The sequence below is a fragment of the Lagopus leucura genome, unplaced genomic scaffold (genome assembly GCF_019238085.1).
Source record: "Lagopus leucura isolate 7727_CA_CO unplaced genomic scaffold, USGS_WTPT01 Super-Scaffold_73, whole genome shotgun sequence".
Lineage (NCBI taxonomy): Eukaryota > Metazoa > Chordata > Aves > Galliformes > Phasianidae > Lagopus > Lagopus leucura.
This window is the reverse complement of record NW_024962252.1, coordinates 90,815,781-90,835,297: the sequence shown is the minus strand read 5'-3', so window position 1 is coordinate 90,835,297 and position 19,517 is coordinate 90,815,781. Positions and strand designations below refer to the sequence as shown.

Sequence of the window (19,517 nt, the reverse complement as noted above, 5' to 3'; positions counted from 1 at the left end):
GGCAGCCTGCTCCAATACCTGATTACTCTTTCAGAAATGAAATTTTTCCTAATATGCAGCCTGAACCTCCTCTGGCATGGCTTAAGCCTAATCCCTCTCATCACTGTTATGTGATGTCTTACCTGTAGTGAGGGGCCCAACACACTGAATACAGTAATTGAGGTGTGCCCTCACCAGGGCTGAGTGCAGAGGGATGATCAGTTCCTGCTCCTGCTGGTGGCGCTATTTCTGATACATTGGCCTTCTTGACCAGCTGGGCATGCTGCTGGCTATGTTTAGTTGTCTGTTAGCTAACACCTCCAGATTTCTGTACTCCACACAGTTTTCCAGCAGCTCTGCCCAAAGCTTTGAATGGGGTTGTTGTGACCAAAGTGCAGATCTCAGCCCTTGGTCTTACTGAAGTTCATATAACTGGCCTCAGCCCATTGATCCAGCTTATTCACATCCTTCTGTATGGCCTTCCTACCCTCTAGCAGATGAAAACTTCCTCCCAGCTGTGTGTCATCAAAGACAGTGTGCAAATATTTTTGATCAGTCAGGGTTTGTTTTCACACATTACTTTCATGTATGCATGTTTCTTTATTGAACAAGTGCTGGCATTTGGAGATACTTAAACTATGTTCTTCTTTTTTGACTTGCCCAGGGACTGTACTCCTCTTAGCACAGAGGGTATCACGGGTTGTTCTTTCTGACTTCCTGTGGATAGGCTAATTAAATGAAGCAGCATAGTGCTCCATTGGGTAAGAAGATGCATTCTTAGCTAAATTTACCTAATGCTTTCCTGATTTGTATGGATTTTGCTTTCCCCCTCCCTTGAGCTGGACAACAATGTGGTCTTAGTCCAGCAATCAAACATGAAAGAGCCCCTGTGTATGAAGCACCCTCTTTGTGCTGGAATTCAGCCAGAAGTGATACACTGGTTTCAGCACGAGGTCTGGTAAAGCCTCTTCCCACTTAAAAAATAAAAAATAAAAATTAAAAAAATCTGGCATGAGAAGTGTCTCAGGATAAATCAGGGCAATGCAGTGGCTGTTGTGGTGGTATTGATCTGCACTGTCAGAGAGCTTACAGATGGGATGTGCAAAGCTGATACAGTGGCAAGGTAGTGATAGGGTGAGAAAGTGTTACTTGTCTCGCATGTGAGCAGCAAACAGGGTGATGTGGTGTCTTTTGGAGCAGCTTTCCAGACGAGGTCCTAGCTCATTACAGCAGTATTCTCTGAGTGCGGCCTCTGGCTTTACCTGAATAAGGGGCTGTAAGCAGAAAGCAGGGATTACTGGTATAGGGAGCAGCTCGTGGCACCCTTAGGTGTGTGGATGTCCTGTGTGGTGATGGCTGCTGCTGTTTGCTTTCTCTGCCTCACCACCAGGTGATGAGCTTCTCTGGGAGCTCTGGCTCTGATGATGCTGTAGCGCAGCTATATGCCTACTGCAAGCTGGGGAGAATTTGCAAAAGGAGTTATTTTGGAGAAATGGGTGGTTATACTTGGGAGGAAAAATCTCCTGCTTTCTATCAGTTTTGTTCTTTCCTTTTTAAGCTCTGGTTAAAAAGACTTCTGCAGCTTCCAGTGTTGTTGCCAGCCTGGAAGTGTTGGATGGACTCCATGGCCTTGTTGATCACCCCTTATGCAGCTGGATTAGCTGCTCTCATCTCCTTTTTAACACAGGCTATTAGTCTCTCAGCAAATTCTGATATTTAACACATGTAGTATTGCTTGCCCAGGCTTAAAAAGGAAATATTCAAGCTAGAGCCACCATAATTTGTTGTTAGATTTGGTTGATCTAACCTGTACCATATAGCGATTGCTTCTAGAATGTAACATTCTGAGTATAAATTGTGCATTTTAATGAACGAAAATCTTCTTTGTGGCTAAAATCCCTCCCACAACCTTTGTGTGATAGAGAGCAACTACGGAAAGTATGCATGATTTCTTAAACTGATAGAAAATCAGCGCAGTCATAAAAGGCACACATGGCTTTAGCACTGCTGCTGAGAAGGAAAAATGAAGAAAGCCATTGCTCAGTAAGGAAAAGGCAGGGCTGAAGAATGGCTTCTGCCAGGGGAATGGCTTCTCCCTGGGAAGCTCTCCCTCATGCAAAAAAGCCCCATTCCCTGAACACCCCAAGAGAAGAAGGGCTCTTCCGAAGGTCTGTTCCTGCAGGTGCTGCAACGTGGTGCTATAAAGTGTGTGGCTAGAGGATATCCTAAGTACATTTACATTCATATAAAAATATACGCATGTGTTTGTACTATTTATGAAATATGAAGCCAGTGGTTTCTTAGCCAACCCCTTAATTTGTCTGGAACAGTGCAGGCATAATGGAAACTGCCTACACATTTTTCCATTAAAAGTTACAAAGGAAGGAGAAACTGGTGATAGAAAAACACATGCTCTGTCAGCTGTCACATCAGTGCCTTGCAGCCAGACAGCACTGCACTCACACTGGTTTGTGGACAAGTTGTCCTCCTTATACTGGTGCTTACTGCTAGTCTCCCCCTCAAGTGCACTCCTGCCCTTGTGGTGTAAGTGTGGGCAGGGGAAGGGATGTGGCTGTGCTTGCACAAGTGCAGTGTGAGATTGGAGCTTGTTCTTCTCTGCTTTGTACCTTCCTCTGTGATTAGAGAGAAACTGCCTGTGCCATTGCCCCTCACATGAGGCAAGATCCTTTTCTGCTGTTGTCCCACTGTTGTGCCAGCCACAGCTGTGACAAACCCAAAGCTTCATCCAGCCCTGGGCAGCAGGAGCCGCCTTGCCTGTAAAACAGTCAGGGGGGCATCACTGCTGGGGATGCGGAAGTGACAGAATCACTGCTGGTGTCAGCAGGCCCCACTTAGGAGAAGAGTCAGGTGCATCAGTTATTCATTGAAACCAATCCTACAATCACAATGAAAAGGCTATGAATGGAAAAGGCGGTCTTATGAACTCCCTGGCATTTTTCTGAAGAATGTGTTGTGTTGACAGTGCAAACCATTCTGCACAGCAGGGGGGGAAAATGCAGCTGGTAAGAAATGCAGAACTGCAGGGATCTGTGAATGTGTGTGTTTTTGTTTTTCGCTATATTGTCCTATAACCCATATGCATCACTGCGGGTTATGTTAGTGGAATTTAGCTGTTCAGCAGCTGTTCAGGCAATGTGAAGGCAGGCCTGCTCATCCTTTTAACCATCAAAGGTACACACTCAATCCATTTATGGCTGCCCCACGGCACTGTGCCACACATCTTTCTCAGCAGCAGTGCACTTCAGGCACTCCTGCCAGCTTGGCTCTGAGGCCATGCGGTGATCTCTCTGTTGGTAGATCAGCATTACAGGTAATGAGGATAACTTGCCTTTTTCTTTTTAGTGCACCAACTACTGTGCTGGCTCAAGGGAAAGGTAGCACAGAGGAATGAGTAGCCAGGAGATAATACCTTGCTCTGGTTTTGCTGAGAGGAAATAAGTAAATAGAACTGCTCAGATATAGCAAACTGATGTAAAATCTGTACATTAAGCTTCTTTTTGGGATTGCCACTGTAGATGCCATGAAGATTTCTCATTGATACCGTAAGCCTTGTGTAGTTCTGCTTGTTTCAATTCCCCTCCTGTCTTTGGTTGGGCCTTCAAATATGGTTGCTCTGTGCTACGTCAGAAACATGACAGCAGCTTCTGTTAACTACTGGCCTTTACCTGGAAATGGGTGACTGTGAAGTCTTCCTAAGGTCTCATTTCAACATGGAATTCAGGAGATGGAGCCAAATTTGGCCATGAAATCTCCAGCACTTAGCTAAATTCTGCTGTTCCAAGTCATTCCAGGTATAGTGTCAGTTGTTGGACACTAAATTAAGAGAAAAAATTGGAAAAGGAAAAAGCAGCCTTGTCCTGAAAGGATATAATTTATTGCAAAACAGTACTAGCTTTGTTTTTAATGAAGACTATTGCTTAAGACTGCAGAAGTGTGAGTCCTCTCTTGATCTCTGCTCCAAGACTAATGCTTCAAAAAAAAAAACTGGTATGTCCTTATCAGCGGTTTCAGCTCCTTTAGTGCTTCCAGCCTTGGCAAAAAGGGAGTGGGAAGACTTGAAATGTTGTGCATCATTTCATTTAGTAGAATAATTTGTCCTCTTCCTTGACACTTTATTTGTTATGTTTGGTTTCAATGGTACAGTAACATCTCTCAATAGCACCATAATTTACTAATCTCTGAAATGAAGGATGTTTTATATTTCAAGAATTGTGAGTGCCCTCTCATTGCCCTCCCAGAGAAACCTGAGCCTGTTGTTCACCCACACACTTAAGTGAAGTAAAAAGCAGGGTCTCTACTGCCATACTGCAGAAAATACCTGCCCCCTCTAGCAAGTGACTGATCCTGGAGTTGCTTTTGCTTTTCATCCATCTGCTATCAATTTAACTGGCTCAGTTAGCTAAGGGATCCTTCATACATCCTTGCAAGAATTTACAAAACCTGGTTCCTATAAAAATTAAGGGGCAATCCCCATGTTTGCTCTCTTGCTCAACTAGCCATGTTGCATTGCTGCCAGTTAGTGCTAAAACATAGCCACGTCTCCCTGGATCTCCAGCTTGAGCCTGGGGGGGGGGGGGGAATCGGATGGCTTGGCCAAGATTCCCAGCCGGTGTGGTTACCTTGGTACCTTAGTTGTGGCGTGTGTGCAGTAGCTTTGCATGGGCTGCTGTGTTTCTGGATATCTGGAGCACAAGTGCAGTGCTATGGCTTTGCAGCTTATTAAAGTAGATCTGACAGGCTGGGAGTAGTTTTGCAGTGCACACCCTGCACCTTTGGTCAGTGTGGGTGTTTGAGGCCTGGGCTGCTTTTTAGCCCTTTGAGTTGTGACACCTGGGCAGATGACCACCATCCTGATGCTTCCCACACTCAGCAGACTTCTTACATATAAGGTAATGCTGGGAGGAGATGCGTGTGTCTGCCCAGGAAGCTGCAATCAGCTTGTACCTGAAAGGCCTAGCAGAGCTAGTGCAGAGATTTACAGTATGTATGTATGAGTTCACATATAGAGTGAGAGGAGTTGTCTTTTGTGGCTGTCTTGAGTCTTTTAGTTAAGAAATACTGACTGTAATGCAAGATTGGCTTTACTGCTGTGTGCAGATCCAGCTGCAGAGTTCATATGGGCATCAGAGCATGCAATCTGAAGATACACATCTCTCTAGTGATGTTTACCCTTAGCTTTCCAAATGAAAGCATTACTGATGTGCAGCAAGACAGACTTTTATGGGATGGAACTGTAAATATTTATTTACCTGTGGTGTAATCTTTATCTTTCATAAAAATGCAGGTATCAGCTGCTTCTTTACAGGGTCATGTCTGTAAACATGTGCTTTATAAAAATTTGGAAGTGAATCTCTACCTAACAACAGTCATTCTTGGCAATTGTGTTCCATCTACTGCAGCCTTTCACGTTAGAGACACATCCCATATGTGAGCTATTGTTATAATTCAATAAATACTTTACAAAAACAATGCTAGCTTTTTTTGCAAAAAATAAAATAAAATGAAGTTTTAACTGAATGTAGTTCCTCCCAGATAGCTTCTTGAAAGAACAGTTTCTTCTGTAGGATACTGTGCCCTCAGCATATGGTAAAAAGGGAAGAAAAAGGCTGGGTGCATGCTCTCTCTGAGGGAACTTACTTAGAAATGTGTATTCCGCTTTTCCTATCATGGAAAAAAACAAACACTCCATATTTAAATATTGGGCTTCAGTCCTCCAACATGCATGCTTAGCTTACAGGTAGTTGCCCTGAAGATCTGCTCCCCAGTATAGACACTGGCCCTGCCAGCTGTAGTTACATATCTGGAGCTGTGGGACCACTGCCCTGGGACTGATTCTGGAAAAACCACAACTTTCCCTTGCTGCAGGCCTGCCCCAAGTTGATAGTGAGGACTTGGCCTGAAACAGAAAGATTCCAGTTGCTGATGAGGGTTTATAGTAAATTAAAAAAAAAAAAAATTCCTTTCTTAAACATGATTAGTCATGAAATCACTTAAAGAGAAAAGAAATGCTGTAGATGCATTAATCTTGTAAACCATTCTCATATGGAAGAGTATATTTTTCAAACCCCTTCTTCCTAATAACTTTTAAATATGTGCCTTCTTCAGCTGGGGCCTTGGTCCTGATGGTGATGGCAGCTGCATCCCTACCTCCTGCTCCCCCTTCTCACACATTATAGTTGGTGAACAAAGCAAAATGCACATTATGAAATGAATGTTATTGTAGAATAAAATCTTACTGGGACAAATTTTATGTATGTCCATATGTAAAAATAGGTGTGTGTGAGAGAGAGAGATATGTGCTTATAAATTACACACACTATGAAAATAGTTATGTATTATATTACAACTATACACATTCATTATAAAGAAACTGATCAGCGCCTGTCAAGGAGATAGTGCAGCAGCAGTTATCAGTTCTTTGGCATCCAGGAAATGAATGCTATTTTCTGTCTGAAGAGGAGGAAAACCTCTTCAGTATTCCCTTGCTTCTTGAAATTGCTTGTAATAGTCTTCATCTGTAGGGTTTTCTGTGCACTTCTGCCCGTTGTTTGGAGGTCGTGCTTCATTGTACCGGCTCCAGTCACCCTTGCATATAATCCAGGGTAGAATGTCCACTTTGTAATGGAGTTCTGCTGAAAATTCAATGCTGATCAGGTTTGGTGTACCTGCCCCTTTCCCTCTGGTAATCAGCTGCATGTTATCATCATAACAGCAGTGCTGAGCTGCTAGTGTTGTGCTCTCCAAAGAGAGCATGGAGCGGATGCAGTACCGTGCAGTGGGCTTATAGATCTCCAGTTTTTCCTTTGGACCACTTGCATCTTTCCAGCGAAAGTTTTTCCTCTTAATCCGATCATAGATGTCAGCAGTGCTGTAAGCAACTTCTCTGGGGTAAGAGCAGGGGCAGCTGGGAAGATCATTGACCACTTTGTGCATGTATTTCTTCAAGAACTCACTTTTGCAGCTCATCCATCTTTCACAGCTATCAGTATCTGTTTAAGGGCAGGAAAGGGAAAGCTTAGGATACGCAGCAGCCCAATTGATATGATCTGATAACAAATGAGTAAAGCATTGCTGTTCAGCTGGTGCTTTGCTTAAGAAACCAAGGGCAGTAGCTAAAGCTTGCTGCCTTGCCTACAGTGTGTTAAGGGGCTGTCCTGTTCTATAAAGAAATCAAACAGGTGACTGACTTCAAGGGCCTCAAGCAATGCTACTCTGAATTAAACTTCAGTACAAATGCCAGGTAATAATCCTTGATGTTTCTTTTACATGGCAAATTCTAGCCCAGCCTCTGGTATCCCTATGCAGCACAAGAGACACTGTCAGAGTTTTACAAGCAACAGAACTGAAATTGGGAGTTTGCATTCTCTGAACTTGTACAGGGCTTTGAAGACTGTCTTTGATTTCAAGCCCTTGTCTACACACTCACCTTTGTAAGAACAGCAGATTTGGAGGTTGAAAGATTTTCTTACTGTGCTGGAAACAGCAAGACGGCAAGCAAAGCCTGGATTACTTTCAAGTTTATTATTAAGCCCTAATTACGTCTTCCTTTTAACTACCAAATAACTTTTTCTCTCTTCCTCTTCCCAAAGGGATATTTCTTGGCTGACTTCTCACCAATGCATCAAGAAATTATTCATATTCTAAAAGGGCATATGTGACATAATATCACAGTGTCTCTATATTGGGAATACTTAATGGCACCAAGGTCATGACTTATAACTGGAATTATAGACTTAGTCTAGTAGTATACTGAATACTGGCCTTTTATTATTTCCCAGCAGTCTTGAAAGAATCCATTAAATCATCTTCTACCCAAAATATTGTTTAAGGTGTCCATGTCATGCTGTGGGCTTTAAGAGAATTTGCACATCTTGCTCCACACTTGACAGGACTTGAGTAATGCAATGACTGGGACCTAAAACTCTTCCAGCAACCATTCCTGCAAAATATTTACTTAGCGATCCATATTTTGTTTCACTGCCTCTTTAAAGGTCCTTTCCCAGCTGTCACTGACTGTTGTGCTTCAGCACTGCAGGAGGGAGGTGCTGCAGTGTGCTGTTTACCTAGTTGTTACCACTGTTTGGTCCAGCAACCAGTATTTAAGAATGACCACTGCATGGTTTCATTGGAGGGATGGAATCAGAATGTTAGGAAGGTGGGCTGAATTTTAGATAGACCAGGTATCAAGTCATGCCCTATAAAGATTACTTTAGCATTGTAAAAGCTGTTTGTGCTTGTAGAAGTTATTGCCATTTTGGTTTTAGTGCGATGGCTGTATTTAAATTGCTTTTATAGTATCTCCCATGCCAAACAGCGTTTGATTGTTGCCATCCATTAGTATGGACACAGACGGCTCTTTTCTGAGCTAGGACAGAGACTCACAATTTTACAGTGAAAGAGGCACAGAAATTTGTTAAGAGCAGAAAGCCTGCGATGGAAGTGAGTAGGTCCATGTTGTAAACTCCAGCAAGATAATAAATAACCATTTTTACCAATGCGTTTTACAACAAACTTAAAATGTTGGACTCCCAATGAGAATCAAAACAGGAAAGAACAAGTAAGTTTCTTATCCATTACTGGAAGATTGACTGACAGGTTGACTTACCCACTTCAAACAGTTTGGTGGCATTGAAGTCTTCACTCCCAGCCAGTAAGCTCACTTCTGTGGCTGCTGTTCGGAAGGTATCTTCAATCCCTATGGAAAACGTGTTAATGGTGGTGGTGTTTTCCCATTAGAGCAGAACAAAATCAACTATCTCTTTTGCCACCTCCTCCTCCCCCCTATTCTGAAACCTGCCTTGTTAGTCAAAGAAGCATTCTGAAGTTGTTGCTGGAGGGAGTGTTCCTTTCAAAGCATAATGAACATGGAATCTGGAGTGTTACAAAACTAACTGCTGTTTTAAAGAATTAGCTTAACCCCAAGGTAAAAAGTTTTTAAAGTTTAGAATTTAGATTATACTTAAGCAGCAAATTGTTCAGTTTTGAACCTAGTGTAGGGATGGATAGGAGAACCAATGTTGTTCTATTCTTTCTAAACTCAAGACTTGCCAGCAGCTCCCAGTAATTCAGGTAGAACATCCGCACATACTGCACCTAATTAGCTTTATCTGACCAGCATGGTCTCAAAAGCACATAATACAAATGCCTGACAAAATAAATATGAGTTCCTGACAGCAACTATAAAGCACTAGGGAAACAACATTTGTGTCATGTTGTAAATCACAACAACATGTCTGAAGACAGGTGTATAAATTCATGTCTGTACATGGGCAAACAGTTTTCAGGAAGCGCAAGGAAGAAAGATGCTATTACAAGAATTGTACTTGCTGGTCTTTCCTAGTAGTAGGAGTTGAAATGTGAGTAGCCAAGAGATAAATAACTTCACCTATCAAGCCCATCCCCCAGCTCCAGCAGCAGTATCACAGCTATAGAAGCAGTGGAATAAAAATATCAGGATCTTCCAGCAATCGCCAGCTAAGCGTCTGCTATCAGGAGCGAGACAAATGGATTTCCAGAAAATGACTTGATCCTTCTGAAGCATGCATCCTTTCTGTGCTGTTTTAGTTCACCCTGCCTAGCAACCTAATGTTTCCCAGTCTGTGTTATGTAGCCTTAAAACAATTATCTCTTCAAAGAAGCATTTGAACACTATTCTTTTTTTTTTTCCCCTTGACTTAAAACCCTCTACAGAGAGCAGAAAGCTCTTTAATGCATGATAACTATACAGTTAATAATGAAGTCTGCTCACCATCCATCTTCTTTCCACTGAACTTTCTCCTAATCTCCTGAACTGGGACATAATAGTGGCTTGCAAAACTTCAAAACAGCCTCAGGCAGCTTTTCAATAAAATTATCATATGATTTTGCCTTTACTCCAGCAGCAGATGAAGAATAATAGATACCCAAGAATCCATTACAAGGCAGTAATTCACTGCTAGCATTATAAACAGTAGAAGCTGAGCTTTGCCCTTGTCATTTTAAAAATGTCAGCACAGCCTCAAAGAGTGAATATATTTTGCTTGCTGATTGTTGGGGGTCTGTTATATGACATAATACGTTCTTTCAAGCTTGCCCCAGTTTGATGCTAGCTGGTAATAAATACTGGAAAATAAAACAGGGGGCTATGTTCTATATTCTGGATTTAATCCCTTATGATTTAAGCTTTCAGATGTATGAAAAAAATCCAGCAGTATTTTTCTCCTGAACTGCCTAGAAATAGTTGTCTTGTAGTGAAGGTACACATCTAGCTGTGAGTGAAGCTCCTCCGACTGCCTCACCAAGGTTCCTAAACCATTAGTCCAGCCCTCCTGACATTTCTCTTCCCACCAAAAACACCAGACCACCAATTTCTGTCTTTCTGAATCACTGAGTAAGCGTAGTGATACCACCATGGCACATGTTTTCACTTCTCTCTAACCTTAGGAGTAACAAAATGACAAATACCCCATCATTGTTGTCCTTTCAGTATCTAAAGAGGGGTATAAGAAAGAAGGGGACAGGCTCTTCAACAGGGTCTGTTGTGATAGGACAAGGGGAAATGGTTTCAAACTAAACGAGAGGAGATTTAGATTGGTTATAAAGAAAAAGGTTTATATAGTAAGAGGGGTAAGGTACTGGAACAGGTTGTCCAGAGAGGTGGTGGATACCCCACCCCTGTATGGGGCTCTGAGGCACCTGATTCAGCTGTAGGTACCCCTGTTCATTGCAGGGCATTTGGACTAGGTGACCTTTAATGTCCTTCCCAGCGCAAAAAACTATGACTCTATGAACTACTGCATCACCACATTGCAAGTTCACCTAAATAAAAACCCACAATAGTGTTTAAAGAACATCATGAGACAAGGTTGCTGTAGCAGCTTTAAAGTTTTATGAGCACTCAGCCCTGCTTTCAGTAAAGCAAAAGCTTGATGATGATGATAACAACACTTGCTTTACTAGTGTTTAATGTCCATGCCTTCAGGAAGGCAGGATCTAAGGAAAGGCTCCTTGTTATGGCTATATTTTCTGAACACATTCAATTTACAACTACCTTTTCCTTCATCCCAACATGCACCCCAGTTGCTGCAGGACCAAGCTTAATATTTATAAGTCTTCAGCTAACCAAGCAACATGGTAACAGACAGGGGGAGACATTTCCACCTTAACATAGCTGTTGACTTCCAAGGACAGAAGATTTTGCAGCCCAACAATAACAAAATCTCTTGAGTAAAACACAAACAAGTTTTTTTTTTTCCTTCATATTAATATACAGATGCAGAGTCTTACTCTGCATCCTTAGTCTGGATATGTTAGGTGCACACCTTATTAGCCATATAAGTGGGGGGAGCTATTTGTTCAGAGCATAGGCATGTCCACTCATTGCATAGCAAAATGTGGGCTCACTAAGGCAACAGCATGCCTGTTTTGAAATCCTAAAATTAACACAAATTTGTTACGTGACAGTAGATTACACCCTTTGGAATACAAAACGTACTGGGCACAAAAATGACTGCCGTAATCTAAAATAAGCCTGTATTTGTCTCTCAAGTCTCAGGGGATGGTAAAGTGTATCTGGAGACATATTATTACTAGCAAAGAACCTGCCATTTCATAAATGCCCTTGAGAATCAATCTCTCTCTTCCCAACAAAACTCCTACCTAGCCAAAGACCCAACGGGCCTCGGCTTTATGCACAGAAGGACTCTTCCCCTGCCTTGACCACCCCTTCACGTCGCCCTTCTGCTAGGGCAGCCAAACCTGGGCAATTTGGCCTGTCGCAGGTCCGTGACTCGGTGGCAGTGCAGGCATACCCACAGGACCTCGTCCGCTTCTGACTGCCGCTCCCACAGGTGACGCTACAAAGGGACCACGGGCTCCAGTCTCCATCACCATCAATGTAGTCTATATAAAAACAAAGATGACGAAGGAAATTAAGAAACAAAACTCCTACTACCCAAAACTACTGTGTGTAGTGTTTTTTATTAGAAGGCAAAGCAGGAATGGAATCCAGATGTCTCTACCTGAAGCTCGGGCTAAGTGCCAGGCATAAGCCTGCTGTTTAAATGGTTTTCACACTTGATGCTCCTCGGGGAAATGCATGCAGCATTATTTGAAAAAATATTTCCTTTCTCTTTTGACCTTTTGGCAACTGAGACTTCTCAGCTGCAAAGCAGGGTCATAGACTAACAGTACACATCTACTCACATAATCTCCCTGCACATAGGAATATGTTTTCTGATCACAAACTAATACTAGAGGATAAATCGCATTTCATTTTTCTTCTCTTCAAAACACACAGCAATAGCACAACAATACTTACCTAATTAACTTTTAGGATACCATGAATGCTGGACTGTGAGAGGCTAAAGGTCATGTCTGAAAATTGTAAGTTTTTTTTTTTCCTTCTGCCCCTCAAACAGGAAATAGATATTACCAGAATACTGCCATAAATGTAGGGAACTACAAAGTCATCTGGCACCAAGAACTACATGCAATTTGTACTGGTTCACACAAATAATTAAATAACACCAAATCTGATTCCTAAGTAAGTAGGAGGAACCTTTTAGTGGAAACATGAGGTTACTGTCTTCTAGTAAACAGCCAAGATAAACAGTAGCAAGTCTGCAAGATTTTGTGCCACCATTAAGAATCTGAGCACCTTCGATCCAGTCTCTTATGTCTGTTGTATTATCTCTTGCACATCCCACCTTGTGAAAGGCACCAGGTGGAGCCTGTGAACCAACCCCAGTTCAATTCCATTCAAACTGGCATCTTGCCTTTCAGCTCCACCAGCTGAGCTTTGTCTCACTACAGACTCTTGGCTTAATAGTGTTCTCTGTAATCTACATGTGCTCAACTGACCGTGCGATGGTAGCTTGTAGCTTTGCTCCTTTGGGCTACACTCATAGCAGTAGCAAAGCAAATGTGAGTTCAGTGACTGTTCTATAGATACAGGCTGACCGTGTAGGCACTGGCAAGATGCAGGGACAGATCTTTGAAAAGGCTTCCACGCTACACATGATTCCCACTTCCCCTTCACTGCCATGCTGTCTGTGGACTTCCTGAGCTGGTTAGTAGAACATGACTTGATTTGTACCATATGTAATGACTGATGACAACTCTGAAAGGTGCTATTAAACATTTACTGTCAGGAGTATGCAAAGGTTATATATCTCACTCATAGCAAGCTGCCTAGACACAAGTTCCTAGCGGCAGGGACCTTGTGCGCTTTTCCTCCTTTTCTTACACAGCTGCTGCTGAATCAGGTGTCCGCTAACATGGTGTGGGCAGAATGATGATCCCTGCAGTCTGTGCAATGACACCCAATTCTGGGATGTACCAACAGGAGGGCACTACAGCAATCTGAATAGGATTATATATAACATAGATTATAATGGAGAGGGGCTGGAAATAGCATAGAAGCCCCCTGTAGACATTATCTGCTACAACATCCTCCTGGCAAAGGCCAGAAGAGCACAACATTTTACATTAGTAAGAAGGCCAAGAGTTTCTTGCAATTAGTAAGGTGCTCTGGAGCATGATAAAGAGCTCTAATTAATTTGCAAGCCTGGCTACCTCATCTTTATAATGCATTAAAAAGCATACAGTATCTAGCTACTATTAAACATATTAGGTTGAATTTTCTTCTGGACCTCAACCTGTTCTCCCTATTTTAAATCTCTCTCTCTCTCTCTCTCTCTCTATATATATATATATGCATGCACACATATATTGTTCCTATTAATTCTACCACAATTATTTGTGAGAGCAATGTTATTTTGCCTAAAATAATACCCACCCAATATATGAGTTCCTGGCAATAAAGCATGCCCACAACTAAACACAGGTGCAAAAAGAAGGGATAGGCTTTAATCTTCTGGCCACAAAAATTTAATACAAATGTATACATTTAAATACACCATTCTGTGAGAAGGTTCTCTCCAGTGTTAAGGCTCTAGGACATAAACAGGGGAAAGTTAAGACTGAAACAATGCACAACAGCCACTTTGCAGTATCTAGCTGTTGCAGCGCGAGTGCCACAAATACTCTGGCTTTGAAATCCTGCTCTAATTCTATTTACGTACTATCATAAAACAGAGAGGCTTTGATCTACCTGTGGCTCCTGAAGGGCACATATTAATTCACCTCCTTTGAGTCTTTCTCACGCACATAGTTATACCCTAGTGGGGCAATGTGCAAACATATCTCCTTTCTGCTTCTAGTTTCCGCAACCATTTCATGCAACAAGCTGAAAACAATTGTTTTCACCATGACACATCTGGAAGAGAATTACACACGCAAATACACAATGTTCCTGCTGCATATGCCACTCCCCACACACGCACCAACATAATTCATCTTCCTTATTTATGTATCCACCAAACACTACCATGTTTTAGATCTTGCTTATTTAACCAGTAATTATATTTTAGTCCCCAAACCACTGCATGATTCTAAATTTGTACTTATCCTTACTCTAAAAATAAATACGAAACCTTGCTTCCTTTGCTTTTAAAAAAAGTACACTTAGGACTAAAAAAAGACCCTCTTATGGGATAACTGGTATGATTTTCAAGATTATAGACTTACTAGTGGAATGTAGCTACCACAGTACAGCTTGTGCATCTGCACAGATTTGTATTTAAAAGCTGATGAACAAAAGCCACATGTTGAAAAATCCTATTTTGTTTGGCCTACTTTCAGCAATGCCTCACCATTCTCATTTCCCCCAAACTCATTTTACAATCCCAAGATGCCCATAAGAGGCCTGGAACACAAACTTACCATACTCTGACTGCTCCTTGGACTCAAATGTCCGGTGACTGGGTGCATGACCATCCCACCCACCGAGAGGGTTCAGGAAGTTGCTGTCCTCAGTAGTGCTGTCATACTTGTAGTCCTGGTCACCACTGCTCATGCGAGTCAAGGTGGAGGACCTCTGCCACCAATTTCTCCAGTCAGGTGATGAGACTGGCCAGCTAGGCTTGCTGTTTTCTTTCTGAAGGTCCTTGTCAGTTTCTGTGTCAGGGCCATCCACCACTTCAATGGTAACCTATGGGATTCAAAACAGGGCAGACTGCCTGTCACTGTCACCTCCTAGTCAGAGGGAGACTTTTTATACAGCAAAGGCAAATGACCGATGTTGCCTTGAAGGGGACTACGTAATAATGTAGGGGTAGCATGTTGTAGACCATATGTAGATTACTGAGCACAGAGATATGCAGAGGCTGAGTGATTCCTTCTGCTACCTCTGCTGAATCAGACCTTGGAACAAAAGCTAGGAAAAATACCACACAAAATAATAACCCATGCTGTGCCTAAAAACTCTGCAGCAGAAATTTCTGCCTTATGGGGAAAATATGTTCAAACCTGGACATTTATGACCAGGAAAATCATATCTGTTCCTCCAAATACTCTGGGGCTGAATTTGAAGCAAGCATGAAACGCACCAGTATGCAGAGCCTGTTCTGAGAGCTTAGACTGACTTAGCAGAGGACTAAGGAAGTCCACGGGTGTGAAGGTGGAGGACAGAGCCCACAGTCTGCATTGGGTCAATGCAGGTTTGCATCTGCCTTGCCCTATAGCAGCAGCTCAGCCTTGCCTCTCGCACTGTCCACTTGCAGTACCACGTTTCCATCATGCCCTGCCACATGAAACCTCTCTGCAGGGCTGAGAACTAGCGGCTTTTTCAGACATTGCTACATAAATCACTTGCTGCTACGGCACCTGAAGCAGGTCCTCCTGTGCTGCCGAGGGTAATGCTGTATGATTCATTCATGGCTCCTGCAGAACCTAGAGCCAAGATTCAAGTTTTGCCACCCCATTTACTCACAGGCATCAGGAATGCAAATATAATGCCACACAGGGACAGCCCTTCATTACTCGGGCTGAACAGTGTTTATTACATAACTCTTGGATAAATATTGTGTGTGTGTATAGGTGGCTATTTATGTACAAATAGGAACTACCCATCAGAAACCGTGGCTCTATGACTCAAGCATATTGAGACAAATCATGAAATGCTCTAATGCTTCAATGCTGGTGTGGTTCAGTGATTATATTGGACTGGCTAAGCATAGCACAGAAGTGAGAATCAGATATACCTATGTTTTCTTCATGCTCTGTAGACTTAAAAAAAATAAACTTTCAAGATAGTACTCCAGAAAAACTGGGTTATTTAAGAACTGGAAAATGCGTAATTATGGATGCTCTTCTGACTTTGAAGAAGAAAAACAGTTTCTACAGCTACCTGTAATTGATCTACAGAGGAATCTAACATAGGAAGCAAACCAAGGAGTTGCTGCCATAGCTTAGTAGCAGCAGGCACAACTATACAGACAAGACAATGCCCATGCATTCTTTTTGGAGAAAGAAGATTTTGAATCAGTTCAATCCTTTGCCTTTGACCATAGACAGACAGAGCCATTGAAACAGAACAACTTTGAGGCTAGCATGAAATGGCACTGGGAGAAAGAGCAAGAGCAATGGAAAGTGCAGTTGTCAGCCTAACAGAATCTTTACACAAGAGATCTTTTACTTCCAAACTAAATGTGGAATCAGAATTACTTCATTAACCTCAGTTTCTACAGACCAAGAATTAAAATGGATTTCATAAGTCTGAAAACAACAGGGTGAGTTCAGGGGTTCAAAACTGTGGCACTGACCAAAGCAAAACAGAGTTTTCACAATAAGTGAAAATAAATGATGTTACTGAATGGGTAATACTGCACTGCTGGCCAGTCAGAGGGCTTTAGTACTGACCGTGTGAAAATTAATATGACTATTACTTTGGTAACAAGTATTTTTTATGACCACATTAACTTTGTAAGCAATGACTCAGCAAAGAGAAAAAAAACAAAATTTTTTTTTTTTTAAATAGAAGCACTTGACAATCCATTTGCTTTGCTAAACTGTAGTTATATGACTGTGACCATAAGGATTTGGATTTAAGACACTTATTTAGGATTCCAAGTTAGTTTAAGCAGAGATGGTTTGTAGAGACACAGGGGCTTCAGTTGTGCTATGTGTTCCATTGAGGAAGATAGGCAGGTGAATTTCGGGCTCAAAAGACCTCATCAGACCTTCAGCAGCACCGCCATCAATTTACTTTCAAGACATGTCTGCAATCAGTCTGTGTGTACTACAAAACAGGTTTATTAAAAAGGCCTTTAAGTGAGTTTTCCAGAACACAAGGTGTGACAAATTTAATCTCGTCACTGCAAGCTTTAAGTCCTTACTCCATGTTAGCTAATGAGGAACAAACTGGGAACTACACAGCATTGGGATGACTCAAAGCCATGGGAAGGCACAGACTGTGTGCAAACATATGGTGCTTCTTTCAGTAATAGCTGGGCAGGGGAGAAGGAGTCCCTGCACTTTGCCACTTTTCCTCTTGTGTGACTGTAACTGACTCTGTAAGACTATTCTGTGTCACCCTTGAACTAGATAAGGAGTTATGGCCTGAGACCATCAATAATCCCTTTATCACAAAGAGAGAGGTCAGGAGAGATCCACCTCAGTGTAAGCAAGGTTTTTAAATAGGCTATTGAATCAATGAACATAAAATTTAAGTCCAGTGTAGCAGTCTGGCAAACACCAGTATTTCTCCTTCATAAGTTTTGATTACAAAGTTGTTTGCAATTTTAAAACCATGAAGTGAAAGAAATTCTGCAAGTCCTGGGACTATCTGACCTGCCAGGCTTGGCAAATTAAAAATAAAAATAAAAATAGATGACTCCAGCAGTCTAGTCCTGTTTGTTTCCAGGGAAACATCTGTGCCCTGCCCAGCTCCAGTAAACTCTAAGGCACCTTCCAGAGGCAGGAAGGAAATTGGCAAATAGCAACAGAGTGCCTCCAAGATATGACTTGAGGGCTAGGATGGAGGTGTGAGAAGTGGTTACTTCTTTGGGATAGGGAAGTAATTGCTTGACTGATGTACAGTTTTGAGAAATTAGCATTCACTGAATTCTTCCAATAGTTACAGTTAACCTTAACAACATTAGCCTATAACTATGCATATATATATATATATATATACACACACATATATATGTATATTTTATATATACATATTTTATACATATATATATATATATATATATATATATATATATATATATATATATATATATAAAATAGGCAAATACCTATCCTCCAATTCGTTTCCATACTGTTTTGTATTTACTTTTTTTTAATAACAATTAAAAAAAAGCAATCAGATCCAGAACTATAGCCATTAAAAAGGGGGCAGTTAAGACAGCTCTGGAAAAGCTCTCCCGTTGTATGATTCCAACAAAAACACGTTCTTTCAAAAAATAAGAAATAGACCTTGTTTAGTATTTTTATCACAAAGACTGTTTCAAAGACATTTTCCCTGTTTTCTTCTTCCAGAGATTATCAAAACTGCAAAGATGATTATTTATTTTTTTGTCACGCTTCCCAAGATGTCTGTGGTAACATGGTTCTTGTATAAATCCACAATCATCTTCAGAAGTATTCAACCCTAAAGTGAAGCCATTTCTTTTATGGTTGTTTGAGCTATAAATAAGGATGTTCCTCTAAAAATTGTTAAAAACAATTGGCATAGGTACATTAAAACAACAGATTTGCAATGAATTTCTAACGAAACAAATGTATCAAGCACAGATGTCTTGGGACATCAACATCCAATTCTCTCCTAGCCAAAAGTATACAGAAGATAAATATTATCCCACTTGCTGGAGTGCACAAAAAGTTCTTAAGTACTTTGTCCTGTTTACTGAGACAATGTTTCTGAATTCACTTTAATGGTGTAAACATTGCCCTAAGCAACTGGAAGATTATGTTACAAGAAGAAGTACACTTGCAATATTGTGCAAGCCATGGGTTCTGGGACATTTCTACTGCTGCCATCATGAAACTGATGCAAGTTTTCAGTGCAGAACTTGCCATCCTGTAAAGATGGATACGTGCAAGTCAGCAAGGTAAATACTGTAACAGCAGAACTGAAATTGATTAATTATAAGATACTGAAATGATAAGTTTAGGTTTACGTCACATAACAGTTGAGCTAAAATGATGTCTGTAGTGATGAAAAATTACTTCTGGTAATGTAATGACAGCTCACTTACAACAGTTTTCTGGACTCACCAGATGAAAGTGAAAGGTATTAAAGTTTGCTTGGAGCAATGAAGAAAATATGACTCAAATCCTGAAATTTTTGTTCCAATGGGCCTACCTGAATCCTTCAATTCAAGTTCTGGTCCCAAGCCCTGGTCTGAATTGTGCACTCTGTGGCAAGCTCTTCTTAACTATGACAGTAAATAACTGCAGAGGTCACAGCTCCGCTATAAGAAGCTGCTAGCCATGGCTTTCCAGCACCCAGCTCTGCCAAGACTCATCCTTCCAGGTTGCTAAGAGGACTAGCTTAGCTCCTGACATGGCTATGCTGTGCTTCTGCTGCTGCAGTGAGTGCAGCAAAGCAGACAGACTGACCAGGCAACTGCTCTTTGAAGCAGAGAGTTCTCCATAGTACAGACCCAGCTGAAGGAACAAGAAAA

The 19,517-nt window shown here is 41.5% G+C and overlaps 1 protein-coding gene across 1 annotated transcript in view; it reads right to left on the bottom strand.

Annotated features, from left to right (window-relative positions):
• Window positions 1-6,196: 6,196 nt before the first annotated feature.
• Window positions 6,197-19,517, bottom strand: part of ISM1 (isthmin 1) — a 38,761-nt gene continuing 25,440 nt past the window's right edge. Inside the window, exons 3-6 of the mRNA XM_042885735.1 lie at window positions 14,764-15,031; window positions 11,737-11,880; window positions 8,606-8,695; window positions 6,197-6,989 (exon numbers count right to left, since the gene is read on the bottom strand). Of these exons, the coding sequence (XP_042741669.1) occupies window positions 6,472-6,989; window positions 8,606-8,695; window positions 11,737-11,880; window positions 14,764-15,031 (1,020 nt within the window). The 3' untranslated portion in view covers window positions 6,197-6,471. The remainder of the gene's footprint in view (window positions 6,990-8,605; window positions 8,696-11,736; window positions 11,881-14,763; window positions 15,032-19,517) is intronic.